Genomic DNA, 25,404 nt, shown 5'->3' on the forward strand with positions numbered 1-25,404 from the left:
TCCCCGAACCCAACCAGAGCATCCCCAGGACCCCCTCCAAAATATCCCTTTATCCTCCTCGGGGCGGGGGGGATGGAGGCTGATCCCTCGTCACTGGGGTGATGAGCTTGGCAGGTCTCAGGGGGGGTGGGAAGCGGCTCTGGGCATCCTGCCCTGTATCCCGGCTGCCCTATTCAGTGATGCCCGGGGAACGGCACTAATTGGCACCGGAGCTGGAATGAAGCCTGGATGCAACCACAGCTTCACTTTAAAGCCTGGGAAGAGGAAAATAGGGAAGGGGGAACCCCACTGGGAGAGGGGTGCTCATCCAGCTTTGTGGAATGATCCCCCAAATATAATCCCCAGTGCTCAGAGACTTTAAACCCACTGGATTATCCACAGCAGAGATGGCAAGCCTTAACCAGGCTCAACGGGGTGATGCCCCCGACATTGAGAATCTTCCTGGAAGTGGGAAAACATGGAACTAGGGGGGGAAAACTGCGAATCTGAGTGTTTTGCCCCCAAATAAATGTCAGCTCGAGGCCGCCGGGGAGGCGAAATCCACCAGGACACAGGGCTCTATTGAGAAGGGCAAGAACAACAACAAAAAAAGAAGGGAAAAAAAAGAATTTATCCGGGCGGAACGCCAAGCCGGGAGCTCCGCGGGACGTGCCCGGAGTTGGGAAGCGGAGGGATTCGGGGGGCGAAATGTGGGGAGCGCCGGCCGCCCCGAGGGGCCACCCCGGTCCCCCCTGCTTGCTGCTCCTGGCTCTGCACACAGGTAGGGGTTTTTCCTGTTTTCCCATAGGTTTTCCCCGTTTTCCCATGTTTTTTACCCTTTTTAACACGGTTTTCCCCATTTTCTCTTGGGTTTGGGGGGTATCTGGATGGAGGATGCTGGCGGGGGGGTGATGAGGGTGGTGGTACCCGATGAAGGGACGGTTGGGAGGGGTTGATGAGCTGTTGAGCACTCCCTTTGCTTGGGAAAAGGGGAAAAGAAGGGGGAATTTTTGGAGGAATAAAAACTGGGAAAAACACTTTTCCAGGGCCAAACAGATCCTGCTGGGGGGTGGTTCCACCACCCCTACCCTCCCCAAGCTTCTTCCCAGTTTTTCATCTTCCCCCAAGCCCCCTTTTCCCCTTGTTTTTTTTCAGCATTCCCAATTCTATTTTCTTACCCATCCCTCAGATTTCCCAAAAAGCCCATTTCTCATCCCATTTCCAGCTCTGCTCCCCACCCCACTGAAACCTCCATCTTTTATTCCCTAAAACCCCATCTTTGGGGTTCACTGAGTCCCAAACTGCCCCATCTCACATCTGGAAATGCAGAATATCACGCACAGCAATTCTGCACCATTTTACTGTAGTTTGGACCCAAATCAGCCGTGGAGAAGCCCCGTTTCCCTGCGGATGAGCCAAGGGAGTTTTCCAAAGCCACTTTTGCATTTTGCCAGCTTGGATTGACACCCAAAAAAACCATCAGGACCCTCCACAATTGGCTTTTTCTGCAACAAATAGGGATTAATTTGGGAAAATAGTGGGAAAATTAGGAGTTTTGATGGGTTTTTCAGCCAGAAAAGGTGAGAGATCTCCATCCCTAAGCCAGGAATGCTATAGGAAAGGGGAATATTGCCTGATTTATTAGTTAGCTCCCAAAATCATTACCAGGAGCAGGGCAAAAATAGCAATTGTCTTTAAAAAGGGAGAGAAATGGTTAAAAAGCAGCAATTTGGGGGTGCAAGGATGCATTAAAAGCTACATCCCATCCCAGGCCTGTGTTTGCTTTATGGATGTTCCCTATTTTTTCGGTTTGGGGCATGTTTTCGGGGCCGAGCTGGGAATAATGGACGGACGAACGTTGCATACCAATAGATCCCATGACTTTTCAGGCTTGTTTAAAGCCTTTCTTGCTTCGGCTTCACTCTTTCCAGCTGGTTTTCCCATTCTTCTCCTTCCTTCCCTCTTCAATATGGAGTTTGTTCACCGTCGCATGACAGCATGGGGATGACAATCACAGATGGGACCCCTGGGCTGGGAACTGGGGGGATGGATTTTTAGGGAAAAGGCTGTTTTGTGGGTTATCCTCCAAATTATCAGGTTTCCCCACTTCTTCCCTACCTTTTTTCCCTTAAAACCAACTCCATGATTCAGTTTGGCATCTTTGGGTGCACTTGACTGCACCAGAGCATCCAATGGAGCAGGGATGGGATAAAAATTCCCCACCTCCACCCCCTCCCCTTCAGTTTTGGGGATGATTTCCCAAGCATTCCATTAACCTGAGCACAGGAGGTCTCTAGCACCCACCCTGCATTTCTCAAGGTGTTGGCTGAACATCCCACCCGTGCTGATGCACCTAGAGGGCATCTTTGGGATGGGATTCCCTATTTCCCTATGGGCTCAGAGGACCCAGACTGGGGACCCCATTGTCTCTCCCCCCCCACATCCAAGGTCTGCTGGCGGGGGTGAACATCACCAGTCCCACGGCACTGGTGCGCGGCACGGCGGGCAAAGCGGCGCTGCTGTCGGTGCGCTACGCCAGCGCCAGCGCCGACAAGCCCGTGGTCAAGTGGCAGCTGAAGCGGGATAAACCCGTCACCGTCGTCCAGTCCATCGGCACCGAGATCATCGGCAACCTACGGCCCGACTACCGGGATCGCATCCGGGTGCTGGAGAACGGCTCCCTCCTCATCAGCCCCTTGCAGCTGTCCGATGAAGGGGCTTACGAGGTGGAGGTGTCCATCACCGATGACACCTTCACCGGCGAGAAGACCATCAACCTCACTGTGGACAGTAAGAGCAAGAAGGATGTTCAGTGGAGGTTGGGTTCCCTATGGGATGTCTTCCCTGACTGCTTTTGGGGAGGGTTTTCTCCAGCTGGGAGGCTCAATCACCCCAGCTGAAACTGGGAGGTGGCTTTTGGGGTTCAACCACACTGTGTAGCCAAGCTACATCCACCGTGGTGTTTTGATGCCCTCCTCCCCATCCCATGGTCCCATGTGTCTCTTGAGATTTGGTGTCGGCATGGTGTCACCAAGGTTTCCCTGCTCACCCACACCCCAAGCACTTTTGGGGAGGGCTTTACCCAACTAGGAGGTTCAATCACCACATCTCCAACTGGGGGGGTGGATTTTGGGGTGCAACCACACTGTGTAGCCAAGCTACATCCTCGGTGGCATTTTGATGTCCCCATTCCCATCCCCTGTGCCCATGCATCACCTGAGACATGATGGGTTTGGACCCATCACCATGGTTCCACTGCTCGCCTGCAGTCCCCATCTCGAAGCCTCAAGTACTGGTGGCCTCCTCAACGGTGCTGGAGCTCAGTGAGTTCTTCACCCTCAACTGCTCCCACGAGAACGGCACGAAGCCCACCTACACCTGGCTGAAGGATGGGCGGCCTCTGAGCAACGACTCCCGCCTGCTCCTCTCCCCTGACCAGAAGATCCTCACCATCACCCGTGTCCTCATGGCCGATGATGACATCTACAGCTGCCTGGTGGAGAACCCCATCAGCCACGGCCGCAGCATCCCCGTGAAGATCACTGTCTACCGTAAGCCACCTGCACCCCCTGGGGACAGACATCTCTTGGAGATGCTCCAAGCTAAAATCCAGGGGGGTTGTTCCCCCCCCATTCCTCTCCCCAGGCCGGAGCTCCCTCTACATCATCCTCTCCACGGGCGGCATCTTCCTCCTCGTCACCCTGGTGACTGTTTGCGCCTGCTGGAAACCCTCCAAGAAGTATGGCTGGGGGGACATGGGAGCCAAAAGGGGGTCCTCTTCTCCTGCCCCATCCTGTCTTATCCCATCCCACCCTGTCTCATCTCTTCCCATCCCGTCTTGTCCTGTCCCAACATATGACATCATAAGTCATCCCATCACATCCCATCCCATCATGCCCCATCTTGACTTGACCTACCCCATCCCATCTTGTTCCATCTTGCTACATCCTATTTAGGCTCATCTCATCCCATCTCACCCTGCACTGACCCATTTGTCCTCTGCTGTCCCATTCCATCCCACCTCATTATGCCAGCTCTTGTCTCATCCTGTTAGTCCCATCCCATGCAATCCTATTTCATCCCATCCCAACTTGTCCCATCCTACCTCTCCCTCATGGCACCACTGGCCCCTTCCCCAGCAGCCCCATTGTGGTGCCAGCACTGACCATTCCTTCCCCTTCCCTAGGGAGAAGCGACAAGCAGAGACGCAACCAGCTTCCGAATACACAGAGCAGGACGAGGAGCGCCTGAAGCATGAGGGTGAGTGCCGGTGGTACCCAACACTGGGTAACCAACACAACACCGTGATAACCAACACCGTGATAACCAACACCATCCCTCCAACAGCTGAGACCATCCCACGGAGCGCTGAGCACGAGCGCAAGAACCCCGTTGCCTTGTACATCCTCAAGGACAAGGTGAGTGGCTGGTGGCGTGCTGGTAGCACCACGTGCTTGGCGCGCTTCACACGCTCGCCTACCGTTGTCTCTTGTCAGGACTCTCCGGAGGCAGAGGAGGACGCAGCACCAGAGCCCCGCGGCACGGTAGAAGGGGGTTACCCCAGCTCCCCGGTGCCAGCAGCCGGCCGCTCACCAGGCCCCGTGGGTCGCTCGACGCGGCGCTACCATCGCTCCCCGGCGCGCTCCCCAGCCTCAACGCGCCCGCACCGCTCCCCACCGGGGTCACCCGCACGGTCCCGCGGTGCCCCACGGCTCCTGCGCACCGCTGGCGTCCACGTCATCCGCGAGCAGGAGGAGGCCAACGCCGTGGAGATCAGTGCCTGAGCAGGGGGGACACGTGTGTGCCTGCGGTGGCACCGGGCGAGCGGGGACAGCGGGCACCGGCCGGCTCGGCGTAAAGTCACTAATTTGCTATTGATCCCACCCGGAGCTCCCCTCTTCCGTCCCCTCTCTTCCTGGGGCGCCGCTTTCGTGGCTTTCCCACCGGGATGAACGCGTGGGGAGCGTGCGGGAGGGAGCATGTGTGCTGTGCACGGAGAGAACATGCAAGGGAGCATGTATGGAGCACGCACGGAGCACAGTGTGCACACACTGCACTGAAAGGGTGAGCGTGGGGCATGCAGAGAGAACATGCATGGAGCATGACCAAGGGCATACACAGGGTGTGCAGAGGGGACATGTATGGAGCATGTACAAGGGCACGTATGGAGCATGGCCAAGAGTGTGCAGAGAGGGCACATATGGAGTGTGCACAAGAGCATATATGGAGCATGCAGAGATGCCACGCACACAGGGCACAGAGAGAGCATGCATGGAGCATGCAAGAGAGCATTTGCACAACAGGATGAGTGTGCACAGCGTGTGCAGCGATGCCATGCACCAAGCATGCAAGAGGTGTGTGGAGTGTGCAGACAAAACATGCAATAAGCATGTAAGAACATGCACAGGGCATGGGGACAGACCTTGCCCAGAGTGTGCAGAGAGAGCACAAAGGGTGCCAGAGGTGTGCACGTATTCAATAAGCATGCACAAAGCATGCAAGAGAGAGCATGAGGAGCACACAGAGCGAACATGCACAGAGCTTGCAGCCAAGACTGCATGGACAGTGTGGAGAACATGGAGAAAGCATGCATGTAGCATGCACAGAGTGTGCAGAGAGCATGAGTGTGCGCAGAGCACATGGAGAGAGCACATGGGGACAGTGTGCATGCCATGCTCACAGAGAGCACCCACAGCATGCAGGGAGCGAGACAAGACAACATACATGAAGCGGACACACATGGGGGGCACACAGAGCACGTAGCAAGCGTGCAGAGGGCACGCACAGGGCATGTGAAAGAGCTTGCACGAAGCGTGTACCGAGCACACACACGCACACGAGGAGCATGCACACAGCGCACCGCATGAGCACACGTGTACCTGGCGTGTGCAGGAGCACACGTGCACACCCACAGCACGCAGCCCGTGCACACAGCAGGGGCACAGTGACAAGAAGCTCGCCCAAGTGCGCACACGCAGGTGGCATAAATGGGGGGGTCCCTCCTCTCCCATCGCGTCTCCCCCTCCCAGGCGCTCCCGGGATATAGGTTTAGGATGGAACTCACGCAGCAGCCGGCCCTGGGGCACCCGGGTGGGTGCTGGAGCACCCTGGGGTGCTTGCGGTGCTACTAACCAATAAACTAAACGTAGTACCCGGCCCATGGTGGCACCCTGGGGTGTCTTTGTGGGACAGGGTGCACCCTGGGGTGAGCATCAGAGCTGGGTGACAGATGGGAGAGGGAGAGCTCGATGCACCCAAAGCTAAGCTTGGGACCGTTCATCCTGGTCCCTACTGAGAGCTCCTTTCTTCTTCATCCTTCTTCCTCCCACCGCCATGGATTAGCAGAGATGTTTGTGTCCAACCTCCCCCCGGCACTTCCCGGCCTCTGCGTCCGGCTATTGTCCCCCCCCATCCGGAGCCGGATCCTGCCCCGGTGCTGGCAGGGGAGGAGGGGGGACCGGGAATTCAGGAATGCAGCCCGGGGCCAGCATGGCGGGCAGCTGGGTGCTGGCCCTGGGCTTGGGGCTCTGCCTCAGCGCTCTGCACCGGGGAGGTGAGTGTGGGGTGCCCCCCCTCCAATATCAGGGCTGAGACCCACTCCCATCACCACCACTTCCTTGTCATCCCACAGGCTGCCACACCCCTGGCACAGCCGTGGCACCCCAAACCGCAGCTGGTAAGGACACCTTATGAGTGGGGGGGGCACCCCAAAACCTCCTGTCGTCCCCCCCTCACCCATGGTGTCCCCTTTGTCCCAGTGCTGCGGGACAATTTCCGCCTGCAGCCAAGCGATTTGGTGGCCACGGTGGGACAAGTGTTGGAGCTGGATTGTGTCCCCCCCTCGGGGCACCCCGAGCCCCACGTCACCTGGAAGAAGGACGGGGTGGCCTTGGACTCAGCGGGTGACAGGTACGTGGTCACCAACGGGAAGCTGCGGGTGGCACCGGCGCACCGGAGCGACTCTGGGCTCTACGTCTGCGTGGCGGCCAACGCGGCGGGCAGGAGGGAGAGCCGCGGCGCCCGTGTCTCTGTCCTGGGTAAGCCAAGGGTGTCCCATGGGGGTGGTGGCCGCACCACAGCCAGCTCTGGGGCCATGTCCTCTGTGTCCCCATCGCAGAGAAGCCGACCATCGTGCGGCACCCGAGTGACACCGTGGCGGTGGCCGGCAGCACCGTGGAGCTGAACTGCAGCGCGCAAGGTGACCCAATGCCACGGGTGCAGTGGCACAAGGAGCGTGGGGACCTGCCCTGGGGCAGGTAGGTGGTGGCAGGGTGGAGGTGTCACATCCTTGGGGTGAGGATGGGGCTGATGGAAGGCTGGTGACCCACAGGCATGAGGTGGACCAGGAGCACACCTTGCGCCTCCATGCTGTGACGCTCGCCGACGCCGGCACCTACGTGTGTACAGCACAGAGCCAGCTGGGCACCGCCGCGGCCACCGCGCTGCTCCGTGTGGAGGGTCAGTGGTGGCACCTCTATGGCTTCCTCCATCATGGGGAACCAGGGTCATGTGGGGATGCATGCGAGGGTATCCATTCAAGGAAGCTCATCTAAAGGGAATCCATCCAAGCTGGTTTCTCCAAGGGGATCCATTTAAGGGGATCTGTCCAAAATGGCAGGTTGAAGGGAATTTAAAGGGGGATTGAAGAAGACATATCCATCCAAAGGGTCCATCTAAGAGGGACACATCAATAAGCATTTATCACGGGGTCCATCAAGGGGGTCCATGCAAGAGGTGTCCTTCCATGGTGTCCATTTGAGTAGGTCCATGCAGGGAGCCACCAGGCTCTCCAGGGATGGGTATCTGAGACTGGTTCCGGGGGGACCTTGCTCCTGCCTGGCGCTGCTGTGAGCTCCCTCTGCCCGCAGAGCGGCTGCCGACGGGCCGGCGCGATGCTGCTCCTCGGGACCTGCTGGCCATGAGGCTGCACTTGGACAACGGCACCGTGCTGCCCACCGCAGCCGTGCGGCTCCGCTGGCGGGTGCGTGTCCCCTTGGGATGGCTGGGATGGGACACAGGGGTGATGTCCCACTGCAGCTCATAACCCATCCAACCCCCCCAGATGCTGATGAGGACACCAGTGCTGGTGGGCTACATGGTGCTGTACCGCGGCCTGGTCCCGGCCACCACTTCCTGGGTGCAACACGATGCAGGCAAGGAGCTCAGCACCGTCATCCCCGCGCTCCGCAGGGGCTACAAGTACGAGTTCAAGGTCCGACCCTACACTGGAGGGACCCAGGGCTTGGACAGCAATAGCAGATACCTCTGGATACCTGAGGAAGGTAGGCTGGGTGCCCCCAGGGATGCTGGGTGGAGGATGGTGGGATTGGTTGGTCTCAGCACCCCTGTCTTGCAGTGCCAAGCGCGGCACCCCGGCACGTCACCGTGGGCCAGGCTGAGATGGGCAACGGCACCGTGGTTGTGAGCTGGGAGCCGCCTCCTCCTGAGGCCCACAATGGCATCATCCGTGGCTACAAGGTTTGGGGTGATGGGGCTGGGGGGCTTCTGGCCAAGGAGAATCCATCCAAGGGGTTTGTCTAAGGGGGATCCATCCAAGAAGGGAGCCTATCAAAGGTCTTTTCCAAGCATGGTCATCCAAGGAGTGGCTGTCCAATGGGGAATCCAGGCAAGAGATTCATCCAAGAGGTACCTTGACAAGGGGTTCCATCCAAAGGGGCAGACCAAGAGGAAGGTCTGTCCTAGCAGCATTCATCCAAAGGAGCACATGCAAAGGGATCCATCCAACAGGGATCCATTCATGGGGTCCACCAAGGGGATTCATCTAAGGGGACCCATCCAAGGGGGTCCATCCTAGGAGTATTAATCCAAGAGGGTCCATCAAGGAGCTTCACCTAAGGGGGCTCATCCTCTTGGTGCCTGCAGGTATGGTCGATGGCTGAGGGCTGGCAGCGCCCCACCAACAGGACCGTGGATGGAGGCACCCACCGCCTGGAAACCCTCATCCCAAGCCCTGGAGCCCAGCTCTGTGTCCGGGTGGCAGCTTTCAATGGTGCAGGGCTGGGGGTCCCCAGCAACGCCACCTGCAACGCCATGGGTAGGAGATGGGGACAACGATGGGGTGCAGATGGGGACAACGATGGGGTGCAGATGGGGACCACGATGGGGTGCAGATGGGGACAACGATGGGGTGCAGATGGGGACAACGATGGGGTGCAGATGGGGACCACGATGGGGTGAAGGCAGGGATGAAGGTGGCAGCACAGTGGTGACACTGTTGGCACATTGCAGGGCTGGCAGCAGGGAGCACTGGGCTGGTCCGGGTGCTGCGGCAGCCCGTTGTCATCGCTGCCACCGGCTCGCTGCTCTGGTTGGCTTTACTCGTCCTCCTCCTGCTCCTGTGCCAGCGCCGCGCCAGCCGGGACGCTGCCATGCGCCGCAGGTGACCCACGGTGGGGTGAGGGATATGGGGGGCTTCATATGGGGGGGATGACATCCTGTGACACCCCTCGCCCTGCAGGCTGGTGGCTGCAGACACGCCGTGGCTTGGTGGCCCCTGGAAACCTGGCTGTACCCCACAGAACCGCAGCAGCAGCAGCAGCCTCCTGGGCAGTGACGGCAGGGACCCATCCAGTGAGCCCCATGGGTGCAGGGACCCCTCCAGTGAGCCCCATGGGTGCAGGGACCCCTCCAGTGAGCCCCATGGGTGCAGGAACCCCAACCTATTGCCATGGGACCCCCACCCATTCCAGTGTGCCCTCCGTATGATGCTATGGGAACCCACATGGGACCACCCAATTCCATGGGATCCCCACCTAGAGCAATGGAACCCCAACTCAATGCCATGGGCCACCCCCCCCCATCCAGTGCCTGGCCCTCACAGAGTGCCCAACACCCCCCTGGGTGCTCCCAGTTGCCCCTCTGCATGCAGCAAGGCCCTGGGGATAAACAGAGCCAAAGAGGAAGGGGCCAGGGGACACCTGACTCAGCACCCATGGGTGCCCTGACCTCTTTCATCCCTCAGCCCTGTCCTTGGAGCCATCAAGCCTCGCCCCCCCCACACCCTCCAACCACAGCAGTGCCTGCGGGGGGCACCCTCCACCCCCTGGGGACACGGGGTGCTGCAGGGTGGGACACCCGGGGGTGCGCACATCACCCAGCACCCCGAACCCAGCGCCCTTGGAGCGGCTCCGCAAGAGAGGTGGGTGCTGGGGGGCACTGGGGGGGGGCATGAGGGACAGTGGGAGGTGGCTCATGGCTCTGTGTGTTCCCATGTCCCCCATGAAGAGCTGCAGCAGGTGCACAGCACCCCGCTGCTCACCGGTAGCCCCAGGCATGGCCCCATCCATGGAAGCAGAGGCGAGTGGGGGCCGGAGCTGGGGCTGGAATGGCTTCAGCGAAGGGGACACGATGGTGACATGGGGGCCGAAGGGGACCAGCGGCAGCTCCCGGTCTTCAGCACCCCAAAACCACGTCGGGGCAGCGCCTCCCTGGCCTCCGGTGACACAAGGTCCCCAGTGCCACCACCCCAGGGCCGGCACCCACCGGTGACACGGTGAGTGCCGCTGTCTCCACCGTGGGCCACTCCATCCACCCCAGCCCCCTGCTGCAAAAGCCACCATTGTCCTTTGTACCGGCAGGTCCCCAGTGACCGCGTACCCCAGGGATACATCCCCAGTGACCCGGTGCCCCAGGGACATGCCCCCGGTCACTGGGAGCCCCAGGGATGTGTCACCAGCCACCAGGCACCCCAAGGACCCGTCATCAGCCTCCAGCCAGCCTGAGGACATGGCACCAGCCACTGAGCACTCAAGGGGCTCATCCCCAGCCACAAGGCTCCCAAAAGAGAAGTCTGTGGCCATTGGGCACCGTAGGGACAAGTTCCTGGCCACCAGGTACCCCAGGGACAGGTCTCTGGTCACCAGGCACCCGTCACTGGTGAGCAGGCACCCAAGACACATGTTCCTGATACCCAGGTACCCTGAGGACACACCACCAGCGGTGAGGCATCCCAAGGACAAAACCCCAGCCTCCGGGAGCACAAGGGACACGTCCCCTGTCACCAGGTACCACAAGGACATGTCCCCAGCCACCAGGCGCCCCAGGGATCCATCACTGGTGAGCAGGCATCCAAGGGACACATTTCTGGACAGCAGATACCCAAAGAACATGTCACCAGCCATGAAGCATCCCAAGGACACATCTGCAGCCACAAGGAACCCAAGAGACACATCGCCAGCCACCAGGAACCCTGAGGAGAGGTCTCCAGTCCCTGGTCACCAGAGGGACATGTTTTTGGGCACCAGGTACCCCAATGACACGTCCCCACCCACCCCAGGGACCCCTCACTGGTGACCAGGCACCCAAGGGATGTGTTCCTGGCCACCAGGTACCCCAAAGACACATCCCCAGCTACCAAGCACTCAAGGGACGTGTCCCCAGTCACCCGTCACCTCTCACCAGCACTCAGCAATGGGCTCTTCACACAGCAGCGGGTGGCCAAGGACCTGGAGATGGACCAGGACACCAACTGCCCCAGGTACCTCCCATCCCCTGGGATGCCCCTGTCCCCTGGGATCCTCTGTGTGTCCCCATGTCCCCTGTAAAGAGCAAGTGCACAGCACCCCACTGCTCACCAGTGGCCCTGGACATGTCCCCATCCATGGAGATGACCCTGGCACACCCTCATGGTGGCAGCACCCATGGTCCTCACTGTGTCCCCTGCAGCCCTGCAGCAGCCACCGCGCCACGGTCCATCTCTCCATTGCACACCTATGGCTACATCTATGGGCCACCGGCCTCCGAGCTGGGCGAGGAGGAGGATGAGGAGGAGGATGAAGAGCAATCAGCAGCGAGGGGCTCCCCGGTGGGATCACTGCTGAATGGGTGGGGGTCTGTCTCAGAGGACAACTTCACCAGCGCCCGCTGCAGCTTGGTGAGCTCCTGCGATGGCTCCTTCCTCCTGGATGCCAGCTTCGCCCGAGCGCTGGCCGTGGCTGTCGATGGCCTCTGCTTTGGCCTTGAGGACACCGATGGGACCTACAGAGGTGAGGAAGGGTCCGCAGACCCCCGCTCTGTCCCCCAGCATCATCACCCCTTCAGGAAGGTGGCCCCATCATGACAGCACAGTGACGCCACCATCTCCATAGCAGGTCCCTCACCGCCACCATCACCCTTGGAGAGGATCTTCACACCCGGGGTCCCCATCCCACCCTGGGACTGGGGGACAGTGATGGGAATCCCACGGAGAATAGGGATGGAGGCAGCTGCTGACACCCTGCAGTATGGTGAGTGCTGCCCCAAGTCCTGGTGATGGGTACCAGGAGTGGTGCTGGTGTCACCCATTGCAGGGTGCTGGATGATGCCCCCGTTTGCTTTGCAGGTGGCCATGGGTCGAGCAGTGGCAGCCCCTGGTCCAGGGTGGGCGGTGAGATGGGGACAGGAGGGACAGGAGCGTGGAGGTCCCCAGGGTGCAGGAGTCGCCTCGGCTCGTCCAAAATCCAGCTTTATTAAGTGGTGCCCCAAAAAGGAGCTCTTTGCAGCAAAAGCCACCCACAGAGGCGGGTGGCACTAAGGTGGGGGTGACCCTCCTTCTCCAGCATCCTTGTCCTTCCCCAGTGTCCCCATCCCTCCCTAAATTCCCCATCCCTCTCCAGCATTCTTATCCCTCCCCACCATCCTCACCCTCCCTAAATGTCCTCACCCTTCCTCAGTGTCCTCCTCCATCCTCAGCTTCCTTGTTCCCCCAACCATCCTCAGCATCCTTGTTCCCCCAACCATCCTTGTCCACCCCAAGTGTCCTTGTCCTTCTCCATGGTCACTGTCCCCTCAACCATCCTTATCCACACTGACTGTTCTCATTCCTCCTGACTCTCCTCATCCTTCCTCATCATCCTTGTCCCTCCTCAACCATCCTTGCCCCTCTCAAGTGTCCTCATCCCTCCCAGGCCACCTTGTCCTTCCGGAACAACCTTGTGCCCCTTTCAAGTGTCCTCATCGCCAGGCATCTTATCCCTCTAGAGCATCCTCATCCTTCCCCAACCATCCTCACCCTCCCCACAAGTCTCCTCATTCCTCCCACCATCCTTGTCCCACTGTGACCATCCTCCTTATCTCTCCCTCATGTCCTTGTCCCTCCCAAGCAACCTTGTCTGTCCTAAGTGTCCTCTTTCCTCCAGAGATCCTCAAGCCCTGAGCACCTTTGTCTTTACCCAGTGTCCTTATCCCCACAAGCATCCTTGTCCCCAGCCTTCTTAGTCACTCCCAAGCACCCTCATCCCTCTGCAGCATCCTTGTACCGCCACATATGCTCATCCCTCCAGCTGTCCTCTTCCCATCCCACCATCCTTATCCCTCCAACTACCCTTGTCTCTCCTCAGGGTCCTCATCCCTCCCAATTGTCTTTGTTCCCAAGGTCTTCATCCATCCCTGAAGATCCTCATCATCCCTCCCTAGCATCGTTGTCCATCCTGACTGTCCTTGTCCCACCCAAATGTCCTTGTCCCCACCTTACGCTGCCACCCACCAGCTGCTGGCTCTGTGCAACCCTATTTACATGGTGCCACCCAAATTAAAGACCATCCCCCCCAACCCCAGATGTCCCCATCCCTGTGCCCCCAACCCTCGCCCTCCACTTCATCTCTTCTCCTGTGCTGGGCAGGGAAAGGGGGGACCTGGCCGGTGGCGGTGGCCGATCCCTTCCCCGCGGTCCCCTGGTGTCCTGCTGCGCCCCGAGCCATGGCCACGGGAGCTGGTGGAGCCACGGGATGAGACACTGCCCGTGGTGGAGCAGGAGGGTTTGCTGTAGGGGACAACCTCATCTGCAAGGGAGGGAACAAGGTTAGGGTTTGGTGGTGGCATCCCATAACCTCTTGGGGACATGGTTGGTGGCTCTGGCTTACCACGATGGGTGACCTTGCGCTCAGCCCCGCTCAGCTCCCTCTCTACTGAAGGCCTGGGGGTCTCACCTGGTGGTGGCACTGGTGGTGGCGGCAGGTCTGTAGTGGAGAGCAAGGAAAGGGCTGATCCTCCCCTTTTCCCTTTGGAGCATCCCAGTTTTTCCCCTTCCTCTCACCTCCCTGCGGCTTTTCCCGGCGGTAGCGGCTGCATTTGGGCTTCAGGTGACGTTTTGGGGTGTCCCTGCGGGTTCTCCCTGGGGGTGACACAGGTTCAGCCCCACCACAGCTGGTGGGATCCAAACCCACCCATCATATCCCCTCAAGGGCTCACCAGTGCTGGGGGGGCAGCGGGCACGGGGTAGGGGGACATCACCCATGTCTGGACTCGGCAGGGGGCTGGGTGCTGGTGGTGGGGTCATGGTGCCATGGGGGGGTCTCCTGGCAAAGAAGGTGTGGGATGAAGCCAACAAAAGGAGCTTGGTGGCCACCGTGGTGCTGGTGCAACCAACCCAGTGCTGTGCTGTGCCGGAGCCAAGGAACACATGCTGTGATAGGAAAGCTGGATGGCAATGGCATGGGTGGGCCTCAAGCATCACAGCTGGATGGCAGGGCCACAGGTGGATTGCAGCTTCACAACAACGGTTGCAATGGTAGGGCTGGCTCACAATGGCACACCCGAGGCACAGCTGGATTGCAACCACACATCTGGATTGCGACCGCATAGCTGGGTAGCAGTTGCACAGCTGGATTGCAACCACACAGGTGGGTTGGAATAGCACCACTGGACCATGGTAGAGCTAGGCCATGACATCACAGCTGGATGGCAACGTCCCAGCTCGCTCGTTAGGGTGCCCATCACAGCTGCACATCTGGATTGCTAGGCCACAACCATCCCACAGCATCATGGGTGGATGATGGCAGCATGGTCAGAGCACAAATGGACAGCAGGAATGGATGGTGACAACATGGATGGATCAAGAGGGAACATCCGGATTGTGGTGGGACATCCAGACCCCAATGGAACACCTGGACCCCAGGGGCATGCAGGGCCAGACAGTGACAATATGGCTGGATTATGACAGGACATCTCAGCCATGGTAGGATATTTGGACCGTAGTGGGACACCTGTGCCCCTGTGAGACATCTGGACCTCAATGACATGGTCAGACCATGGTGGCACAGCAGGGCGGGATGGTGACAACATGTCTGGATTGTGGTGGGACACCCAGAGCATAGTGGGACATCCAGACCCTGATGGAAGACCTGGACTAAGTGAGACCTATCTCCTACCGGGGGCTGTCGATGTCTCGGAGGCGGGGGATGTCCTCAGTGGCCCGGGGCGATGGTGTCAGGGTGGCAGTGGACCGGCAGCCGGAGGACGCGGTGGGTGAGGATGCGGCGGTGGCACAGGTGACATCCTCAGCACCGTACCACCCCTCCATCCGCAGCCTGTGGAGTGGGGACACACAGTGGGTGCAGGGGCCAGCATGTCCTGTCCCCATCTAGGTCTCCACACTGACCTTCCAGATGCTTCTTCATCCTCATCCTCCTCCTCCTGGGCGCAGTGGCTGAGCTCACTGGCCGAGGGGAGTGGTGGCAGCAGCTCTGCCCAGCTTATGGCCGGTGGCTTCACTGCTTGCCCCAGCTTCTTCCCTTTGGTCCCTGTAGTGAGGAAGGATGCTGGGGGGGGCTGTGGGGAGGGGGCAGTGCCACCAGCACCCATGTGTCCCCCCACCCATCCCACCACCCTACTGCGGGGAGCCTGCGGGGCTGGGACATCCATCGGTTGGGGGTAGGAGGTCCCATGGTGGGAGAAGGGACGAGGGAAAGTGTGGAGCTCCTCATCGCTGGCCTCAATGGTGCTGTAGACTGGCCCCTCGGTGGGCCCAATCCCAAATTGCTCTGTCTGGGTGATGTAACGGGTGATACCAGCATCTATGGAGGACAGACAGCACCATCAGCATCCCTGCCCTTGGCAATGGGTAGGAACGAGGTGAACATTCCAGCCTTGGTCCTTTCTGGATGATCTCTCCATCTAGATGGCCCTTTCCAACCCACACCACTCCACGATTCTATGATCATGGTTAACCATGACCTTCCCACCCCAAGCCACCCATCCCCATGGTGACCTCTCACCATTATAGTATCTCTCATTGGTCCTCAAGCAACTGTTGCTGCCACCACTCCATGTGTCTGCCAGCCATGGATAACCACCACCTGTGGCTGCCCTGTGAGGAGATGGGATGAAAGGATGCACTGGGAATCTTGAGAACAGGGTGGGAATACCAGGAAGGTTACCTGTGTGCTGGAGCCTGGAAGGTGACTGCGGGAAGAGGTTGGGATGAGGATGGCTGAGGACCACGCCGGGTCCCCATGGGCTTCCCATTGGGTGCGTAGGCAAAGGATGCTGCAAGGAGAGAGGCGGATGATGCTGTTGGGGTAGTAAATGGTGAGGGGGGGGTCCCAAGGGTGACACCCCTTTGTACCCGTGAAGTGGCTGAGCTCCTTCTTCCTCCGGCGGCGGCTGTAGAGCCACGCGGTGACGGCAGCCAGGATGAGCCAACACGTGCCACCAACACCAGCGATGAACACCGGCTGACGGGCCACCGCGGCCAAGCGCCCGGCCATGCTGCTCCCGCCTGCCATTCCCTTGTCCCGCTGCACCGGGAGTGCTGCAGAAACATGGGACACAGTGGTGGGAGCTCTGAGGAGGGACCGCAGCCACCCAGAACCCATGGGTGCAATGAGGAACTCACCGACACGGATGGGGATGGGGACACTGCGGGCGCCCACCCCAGCACTGGTGGTGGCAGCGACCTCAGCGTGGTACAGGACACCGGGGACCAGGCCCTGCAGCATGGCCACCAGCACTGAGCCCTCCACGCTCTGGTTGATGTGGAAGCGGCTCTCGTTGGCCAAGCACCAGATCTGGGGGGAGAAGGTGGTGAGGAGCCATGGGGATGTCGTGAGGAGGTGACAGGAGGGGATAGAGGGTACCTATTGCACCCCATCACCCTTCACATCTCACCCCACAATCACATCCCACATCCCATCACACCCCACCACCACCCCTTACCCTGTAGTCCCGGATGACCCCGTTCTGCTCTGCCAGCGGTGGTGGCTGCCATGAGATGCGGACGCTGGTGCCATTACCCGTCACAGTGACACCTTGTGGCGGGGCACTGGGTGCTGCGGGGTGTCACAGGTGGGGTGTCACCCCCAGGGTGTCCCTATGGGTCCCACCACCCCATCCATCCACTCTCACCTGCCTCAGGGGTGCTCAGGGCTCGCACTGCACTGTCCGGCCCATGGAGGTGGTGGAAGAAGGGCTGGACCTTGACCTCGTAGTGCTGCCCACGGCGCAGGTCAGTGAGCAGCACCCCGCGGTCCCCCGGTGCCAGCAGCACCCGTGCATCCTCCCAGCGCCCACCACGGCGCCGCAGCAGCACCCGGTACCCCTGCAGGAAGGGTGTCTGGTGCTGCACCTGAGGAGCAATGGGAGCGGATGGGTGCTGGGTGCTGGCACTGGGAGCTCTGCGCTGGTGGTGTGGGGCAGCACTCACAGTCCAGGAGAGGCGGACGGCGCCCGGGGGAAGCACCTCTGGCTCCTGGAGGTGCACAACCACTCGTGCCAGGTCCTGCTGCACCTTCTCGGGGTCCGGCCCGGGCTGCGGGGTGCTGGCGTCTGCCCAAAACATGACAGCGAGAGGGGACATGGGCACCTTGGTGTGGGTGTTGTGGTGCCACTGTATTCCCATGGTGAGTCAGGAAACTCTGTTGGTAGCATTGGGTGGGGATGCACACAAAGGTTTTGGTTGTGTGGGTACCTCCATTAGTAGCACTAACAAAGGATGCACACAAGGGTGCTGGGTGCATGGGCACCTCTGTCAACATCACTAAGCAGAGATGAACCCAAGGGTGATGGGTTCATGGGCATCTCCATTATTATCACCAAGTGGAGATGCACCGAACAGTGGTGGGTTCATGCCACCTCCATCAGTATCAACAACTGAGAATGCACCCAAAGACAGCGGTCACCTCCATCAGTATTACCAAGTGGACATGCACCCATGGACATCACCAGCCTCACCACCAGATCTCACCTTGGGTGCACACTGGCTCCGAGGCGCCGCTGGGGTCACTGATCCCATGAGCATTGACCGCCCGCACCAGGAAGATGTAGATGGTGTTGGGGACGAGGCCACTCACGGTGTGGGTCTCACCCGCCACCTCAGCTGCCACCGTGCGCCACGGGCCACCCTCCTCCTGGCTGCATGGACAGAGGGAACCATGGTGGGGTGGCTCTGGGCCACCACATCCCCATGCACCCGGAGGGGATGCTCATGCGGTACCTGAAAGCCTCCACTATGTAGGAGGTGACACCAGTGGCAGCGCTGTCCTCATTCCCTCTCCAGCTGAGGGTGACGCTGCTCTTGGTGACGTTGGTGACCACAGGGGTGGAGGGTGGCCCAGGGAGGACCCCAGGCACAGAGGAAGTTGGGGTCAGGTCGGGCCTGGCACCTGTGGGGAGGTGCATGGAGATGTGGGGTGGCTTCATCCCCAGTGCCACAGTGTCCCCAGTGATGTCCCCATGACCCACCGTGCACCTCCAGCGTAATGCCCCAGTGTGCGTCACCCGCCGGGCTGGTGGCCACGCACTCGTAGTGCCCCGAGTCCATCACCTGCGAGGGGAGAGCTCCTGCCCCACCACCCTGAGCACCCATCGCCTGGCACCCATCACCCTGAGCACCTATTGTGCACTGCAGCGTCTACCACCCTTTGCACCTACCACCCCTTGCAACCAGCACCCTGAGCACCCATTTCCCTTTGCACCCACCAGCCCTGAGCATCCACCACACATTGCACCCACCCACTTGAGCACCCATCTCCTTTTGTACCCATCACCCTTTGCCCCCACCACCCTGAGCACCCACTAAACCTTGGAACCCACCAATCTGAGCCCCACCAACCCTGAGCACCCATTTCTATTTGCACCCAACACCCTGAGCACCCATTGTCCCTTGCAGCTACAACCCTTTGCATCCACCCCTGACCACCCACCACCCTGCACACCCACTGCCCCTGGTACCCATCTCCCTGAGCACCCTTTGCCCCATCCCGCCCTGTGGCTACTGCACTGGCTCACCCGGAGGCCGGTGATCCGCAGGGAGCCGTTCTCCTGCAGGCTGGCACGGGGCTCAGCACCCAACAGGACATTCCCATCCTTCAGCCACCCCACGTTGGCCACAGGGTCGTCACCACCCCACACTGGGCATGGCAACCGTGCTGTGGCTCCCGCTGGCAGCACTGTGTGGTTTGTGGGACCCCACTGGATCACCGGTGCTGCAGGGGAAAGGCCGGGAATACCGGGAATGGCGCGGTGATGGGTGGTGCGGTGGTGGATGCTGGATGTCCCCATTGTCTGCTGCGGTGGGACTCACCTTCTTCCACTTCCAAGCGTGCCTTGGCCAGGATGCTGCCAGCCACGCTGATGGCCTGGCACAGGTAATTCCCGGAGTCGGAACGCTGTATGTCTGAGATGGTCATGGAACCACCAGGACTCACAGCAAAGCGGCCGCTGGGATGCGGGGACTGTCCAGGGAACAGCAGGGTCTGGGGATGGAGGGTGCCGAGCTGGGATCTCCATCTCACCACACATCCCCATTGCACCCTGGGGACAGGGACGGGGACAGGGACAGGGACAGACCTGGCTGCCCTCCTTCTGCCAGAACACAGCGGGCGGGGGGTTGCCCCGGCTCTGGCACTGGAAGGTGACGCTGTGGCCAAGGGGGACTATCTGGTCACTGGGCCCGGTGACAAGCTGAGGGGGCACTGTGGGTGTGAGGACACACAAGGGCTTGGGCACTGCTCAGCCAGCACCCATGGGTGCTCCCCGAGGGACCCCCCTTACCATGCACCATGAGGGTGCCCGAGGCCTCGGAGCGCCCCACACTGTTGTCAGCCACGCAGGTGTAGGTGCCCTCATCCTCCGGGCGCAGCCGCACGATCCGCAGGGTGTTGTCGGGAAGCACTTCCCACCTGGAAGCGTTGTGAGGGTGTGGGGTGCTGTGGGGATGTGGGGTGAGATGGGGATGTGGGATGCAGTAGGGATGCAGGATGTGTTGAGGATGGAGGACACCACAGGGACATGTGATGCTACGGGGATACTTGATGCCATTGTGATGCCATTGGGATGGTGACACTCACCTCCCTGGTGGCATCTCGCCCTCCTCCTTGTGCCACCGTGCAGAGGGCTGCGGATCCCCCACTGCCTCGCAGGGGAACTCCACCGTCCCCTCCACCAGCACCGCCTGGTTCAGGGGTCTCCGGCCGAACCCCGGGCGCTCTGTAGGGCCATCATCAGCTCCATGGGATGCCCCCCCCCGGGGACACCCCGGAGCTGCCACCCCCCGTCCCCACGCACCAAGGACCACCAGCTCGGCCGGCTCGCTGTCCTTCTCCCCCACCACATTGGTGGCCACGCAGATGTAGACGCCGGCGTCGCTCTTGCGGGTGTTGGCCAACATCAGCTTCCCACCGCGGAGCTACGGGCAGCCCAACCCAACCGGGGTGGGTTGGGATGGGATGGGGTGGGGTTGGGGTGGGATGGGATGGGATCAACCCCCCTTGTCCCTCACCGTCAGGCGCTCATCCGTGGCACTCAGCCGGGCTCCGTTTTTCTTCCAGGAGACGCTGGGCTCGGGGTGCCCACGGGGTGGGACACACTCCAGCACGGCCGGTTCTCCCGCTGCCACCACCACATCCCCAGGGGGCTGCCGGAACTCATCCCTCAACACTGCGGGATCAGCCCTGCCTCAGTTTCCCCACTGCATGGGGCTTTGCATGGGGCAGAACCCCCGCATTGAGCCTTGGCCCCCCGAAGTCCTGGGGACTGAGACACACTGAGGTGCCACCAGGGACCCTGGTCAGTGGGTGTCAGAGGTTTTCACTCCTTTGCAATCAGTTCTTGGCTATTTTCAGTTGTTTTCACCTTTTTCTTGCAATTTCTTTTCCATTATTTTCCTTTCCCTTCACTCATTGCCATTTCCAATCATATATTTCCTCCCCTTTTCCCAGCTTTCAGTTCTACCCATGGTTTTCCACTTGTTTTCAGTGCTTTTTCATATATTTTCACCTATTTACATTGATTTTTTCAATTAGTTTTATATATTTTTCACTTTTTCCTTTCATTTCCCTTTACTTTTCACTTCTTTCCAATTATTTCCATGGATTTTTACTTATCTTCGTTTATTATTTTCACTTCTTTCCAATTATTTTTGCTTCATTTTATTTCCCATTGTTTTCACTTCTTTTCCTTTCCTTTAACTACTTTGCTTTCATTTCTTTTCACTCATTTTCATTTATTTTCACCTATTTCCAATTATTTCCAGTTATTTTTTCTTCTTTACATTTGTTTCCAATTATTGTCACTTTTTACCCCCACTTATTTTCACTTCTTTGCACTCATTGTCACTTATTTATAATTGGGTTTACTTATTTTCTCTAATTTTCTATTATTTTATCTTCATTTTTTTCCCCTTATTTTTCACTTCTTTACCCTCAGCAAAGTCTGGGCTCCTGCAGCCCCTCAGCCCCACAACCTGGGCTCAATGGTGACCCCAAATCTCCCCAGACCCCTAAATCCACCCCATTCATGTCCCACTCAGTCCTAGCCCATCCCTCTGCCCCAATCCCATTGCATGGCTGTCTCTGACCTGACCCTATCCCATCTCTGTCTCCAATCCCATCCCATCCATGGCTGTCTCTGATCTGACCTCATACCATCCCATCTTTGTCTCCAATCCCATCCTGTCCGTGGCTGTCTCTGATTTGACCCCATCCCATCCCATCTCTGTCTCCAATCCCACCCCATCTCATGGCTGTCTCTGATCTGACCCCATCCCATCCATGGCTGTCTCTGATCTGACCCCATCCCATCTCTGTCTCCAAACCCATCCCATCTCATGGCTGTATCTGATTTGATCCCATCCCATCTCTGTCTCCAATCCCACCCCATCCGTGGCTGTATCCGATCTGACCCCATCCCATCTCTGTCTCCAAACCCATCCCATCTCATGACTGTATCTGATCTGATCCCATCCCATCCCATCTCATGGCTGTCTCTGATCTGACCCCATCCCATCTCTGTCTCCAATCCCATCCCATCTCATGGCTGTCTCTGATCTGACCCCATCCCATCTCTGTCTCCAATCCCACCCCATCCGTGGCTGTCTCTGATCTGACCCCATCCCACCCCATCCCATGGCTCTCCCCTCCGCACGCAGCAGCTCTGCGGGCACTGACCGGCCACATGCAGCGAGGCGTTCCTGCTGGTCGCCTGCCCCAGGTGGTTCCTGGCCACGCACACGTAGACGCCCTCATCGTGCCTCCCTCGCCGGCCGTGCAGGACCCGCAGGAAGAACAGGGACCCCCCGGGCAGCAGCGAGCGATGGGAGCGCGGCTCCTCCCGGTCCGTCTCCACTCGCTCCCCGTCCTTGTACCACTCCACGGCGGGCGGCGGGCGGCCCTCGGCCTTGCAGCTCAGCGTGGCCGGGTCCCCCCGTGACACCAGCACGTCCGTGGGGTGCTCCACGATGCGGGGAGCCGCGTCCTCCAGCTGCGGGTGCGACCCTGTGCGGCACACGGGGAACCAGGTCTCAGCCTGTTGTATTGCCCCCCAGCCCAGCCCACGGTGGGGGTGGCAGCAGGATCGGGCTGGTGTCAGACCTCAGACATATGAAGAGGGATGAGGACAGGGGGACAAAGCTGCTCCGCTCACAGTAACCCCCCTTTTCCACCCAGATTCCAACAGGGTATCCCAGGGAAAATAGATCTGAAGCTAAATTCCCCCCAGATGGTTTTTTTCCCCATCAACTGCAAGTGCTGATTTCCCAGAGTGGACCTAGGAACTCCTGGATGCTTCGGTTTAAGCCTCAAAATGCCCATATTGGGGCTGTGGGGCTGTGCCAGGCCAATTCCCACTGTTAGGACATGGGAATGATGGTGCACTCATTAATGCTGGGATAATTAATGCTGGGATAATTAATGCTGATTAATTAATGCCCCACTGGTGCTGCACTTCAAGCTGTGCTCATTCAGTGTCCTGCTGCCCACAATGCACGCAATACATGTGCATGCACACGCATGGAGCTTGCACGCACATATGTGCATGCACATGCCAGGACATGCATGCAGCCATGCACAGGCCCACAAGCATGCGTCAGCACATGTCAGCACACGTGTGTGCACTTACAGACACACTTGCACATGTGTGCATTCATACATGCACTTGCAGAGATGCATCCTACCTGTGCATACAAGCAGGGATGTGCATGCACTCACACACACACATACACACGTGTATTCACACAGGGCTGTGTATGCACACACAAGTGATGCTCGTGTGTGTACGTGTGTGCAAATGAGGACACGTGTTTCCACATGTGTTTGCACACGTATACACATGTGCACACTCAAGCACATCCACAAATGCATGCACACACACGTGTCCTCCCCATTTGCACATGCGTGCACACACATGAGCATCATGGCATCATGGGGGAGGGTGATTTGGGGCGCCTGGGGGGGTGCATTGACATGAGGCTGGGATGCGTTGCCATGGGGATGCAGGATGCTGCAGGTACCGGTACCCTGGGGGGCAACAGCGGGGGCCGGGGGGGGGCGCAGCTGGGCCCGGTGGCTAATTGGGGCAAGCGGGGGGTTAGGGAAGAGCCCTCCTGTGCTCAGGGGAGGGCTCCGGGTGGTTTGGGGACACCCAGAGCCAACCGCAGGGAAGATCAGGCTGAAAAAGGGGAGAAGCTCAAAAGTGACTTGAAATTCAGATGGATAGCCCATTCCCATACTTCGTCCGGGATTCAGGGACACGGGGCTGGTCTGGGACACAGGATGAGGCTGGAGACACAGGGTCTCTCTCCTGATTTGGGCACATGGAGATTGTTTGGAGGCACAGGGCTCGCTTGGGGGGCACTAGGGCTGGTTTAGGGACAAGGAGGCTCTCCCAGCTCAGGATCCAGGTATTGGACTGAGGACACAGGGACTCCCGGTTCAGAGTCTGAGGCTTGATGTGGGGACACGGGGGCAGTCTGGAGACATTGGGTCGCTCCTGGTTCGGGAGCACGAAGTTGCTCCGGGGACACCGGGACAATTTGGGAGCACCAGGTCAGTTCCAGTTCACGATCGGGGGGTCGGTGTAGGGACACGGGGTCGCTCCCGATTTGGGGACACCGCGCTGGTACCAGTTCGGGATCTGCGGGACTGTCTGGGGACACGGCATCACTCCCGGTTGGTCGGGGGAAACGGAGCCGGTCCCGGGGCGGGGACACGAGCACAGTTTGGACACTCCGGGTCAGTCCCGGTCTGGGGACACGGGGCAAGCCCCAGTAAGGGACCTGGCTGGGGCTGGGGGGTGCGAATCCGGACTGGGGACAGCGGGACACGGGGACAGCGAACACAGGGCCACGTACCGTTGTCGGGGTCGAGCCCGGGGAGGTGCAGCTCGGCGATGGTGCGGTTGATGCCGAGCAGGAGCTCCGAGGAGTTGGAGCCCTCGATTCCCAGCGAGTCCGCAAACAGGTTCATCTGCAGCAGCGTCTTCAGCAGGTACCGCAGCATCCTCGGCTCGGCAAGGTCCGACCCGGCTCAGTTTGGTTCAGCTCTGCTTAGCTCAGCTCTGCACAACTCAGTGCGGTTCGGCACGGCTGAGCTCGGCTCGGCTCAGCACCCTTCGACCCGGCGCTGCTGAGCTTGGCTTAGCCCAGCCGGTCTCAGCTCAGCCTGGCACAGCCCAGCTGGAATGAGCACAGCTCGGGACAGCGAAGCGCAGCTCAGCTCAGTTCTTAGCTCAGCCTCGCTCGGCTCAGTTCTGCCCAGTCCAACCCAGCTCAGCCCAGCCCTGCCCGGTCCAGCCCGGTTCGGTTCAGCCCAGCTCAGTTCAGTCCAACCCAGCTCAGCCCAGCCCTGCCCGGTCCAGCCCGGTTCGGTTCAGCCCAGCCCAGCCCAGCCCAACCCAGCTCAGCTCAGCTCATCCCAGTTAAGCCCAGTTCAGCTCATCCCAGCTCAGCTCAATTCAACTCAGTTCAGTTCAGTTCAGCCCAGCCCAGCCCAGCCCAGCTGGGCTCATCCCGCAGCACCGCCTCCCGTGTCCGGCGGGGATGGGGGCGCGGCCAAAGGGTGCGGGGGGGTGCTGGGACCACCGAGAGCCTTGAACTTGGGAGGGGGGGGCGAACCCACAAGCGTGTGGTGCTGTTGAATTGGTAATTAGCAATTAGCCCCTTAATTAATGTGATGTGTGAAGCAATGCGGCTCCTCCAGCGAGCCCCCGAACATGGGAGGTCGTTATAGGGGGGTCGTTACGGTGGCACTAACGATCTCTTTGGAATAGGTGAAAGAGGAGAGGGGATGATGAGATGGGGGAAAAAAGGGTGTTGGGAGTGTGGGGAGCATAGGGGGGGTTGGGGAGGAATGGGAGAATGGGGGGCAAGGGAGGAACACGTCTGTGTGCACATCTGATAGGGAGAGCAGGAGAAGGGACCTCACATCTGGATGCAGA

At 59.6% G+C, this 25,404-nt stretch overlaps 3 protein-coding genes across 9 annotated transcripts; 2 read left to right on the forward strand and 1 right to left on the reverse strand.

The window, feature by feature from the left end:
* The first annotated feature begins 153 nt into the window (after positions 1-153).
* Positions 154-4,862, forward strand: HEPACAM (hepatic and glial cell adhesion molecule). Of its 2 annotated transcripts, XM_061368218.1 has the most exons (7): positions 159-760; positions 2,428-2,769; positions 3,249-3,530; positions 3,625-3,718; positions 4,166-4,239; positions 4,327-4,397; positions 4,476-4,862. In XM_061368218.1, the coding sequence occupies exons 1-7, from the start codon at positions 688-690 to the stop codon at positions 4,761-4,763; spliced, it is 1,224 nt and encodes a 407-aa protein (XP_061224202.1). In that variant the 5' UTR covers positions 159-687; the 3' UTR covers positions 4,764-4,862. The 2 variants fall into 2 exon arrangements, with proteins under 2 accessions (XP_061224201.1, XP_061224202.1); XM_061368217.1 differs by having other exon boundaries at positions 154-760; positions 4,166-4,397.
* Positions 4,863-5,956: 1,094 nt separating this feature from the next.
* On the forward strand, positions 5,957-12,595 carry ROBO4 (roundabout guidance receptor 4). Of its 6 annotated transcripts, none has more exons than XM_061368408.1 (20): positions 5,957-6,532; positions 6,611-6,655; positions 6,738-7,016; positions 7,097-7,235; positions 7,310-7,437; positions 7,848-7,960; positions 8,042-8,261; positions 8,336-8,457; positions 8,863-9,034; positions 9,229-9,379; positions 9,458-9,630; positions 9,962-10,138; positions 10,225-10,492; positions 10,578-10,832; positions 10,914-11,003; positions 11,073-11,243; positions 11,327-11,476; positions 11,665-11,984; positions 12,087-12,224; positions 12,320-12,595. In XM_061368408.1, exons 1-20 carry the CDS (start codon positions 6,451-6,453, stop codon positions 12,448-12,450), a joined length of 3,324 nt encoding a protein of 1,107 aa, XP_061224392.1. In that variant the 5' UTR covers positions 5,957-6,450; the 3' UTR covers positions 12,451-12,595. The 6 variants fall into 6 exon arrangements, with proteins under 6 accessions (XP_061224392.1, XP_061224393.1, XP_061224394.1 ...); XM_061368409.1 differs by having other exon boundaries at positions 12,090-12,224; XM_061368410.1 differs by having other exon boundaries at positions 11,091-11,243.
* A 976-nt stretch (positions 12,596-13,571) lies between these two features.
* Positions 13,572-24,518, reverse strand: ROBO3 (roundabout guidance receptor 3). The gene is made up of 23 exons (XM_061368219.1): positions 24,320-24,518; positions 22,140-22,466; positions 20,474-20,631; positions 20,260-20,380; positions 20,043-20,181; positions 19,747-19,874; positions 19,543-19,667; positions 19,277-19,448; positions 18,982-19,178; positions 18,436-18,517; positions 18,188-18,356; positions 17,939-18,105; positions 17,399-17,520; positions 17,101-17,320; positions 16,912-17,024; positions 16,322-16,763; positions 16,134-16,242; positions 15,972-16,063; positions 15,356-15,770; positions 15,126-15,284; positions 14,167-14,273; positions 14,012-14,089; positions 13,572-13,934 (listed from the first exon to the last, which is right to left on the reverse strand). The coding sequence occupies exons 1-23, from the start codon at positions 24,465-24,467 to the stop codon at positions 13,573-13,575; spliced, it is 4,152 nt and encodes a 1,383-aa protein (XP_061224203.1). The 5' UTR covers positions 24,468-24,518; the 3' UTR covers position 13,572.
* Between the last annotated feature and the right edge of the window lie 886 nt (positions 24,519-25,404).

This window comes from Neopsephotus bourkii, unplaced genomic scaffold, assembly GCF_033783945.1.
Source record: "Neopsephotus bourkii isolate Nb327-2 ecotype Australia unplaced genomic scaffold, CSIRO-AGI_Nbou_v1 NB_1433, whole genome shotgun sequence".
NCBI classification, from domain to species: Eukaryota; Metazoa; Chordata; class Aves; order Psittaciformes; family Psittacidae; genus Neopsephotus; species Neopsephotus bourkii.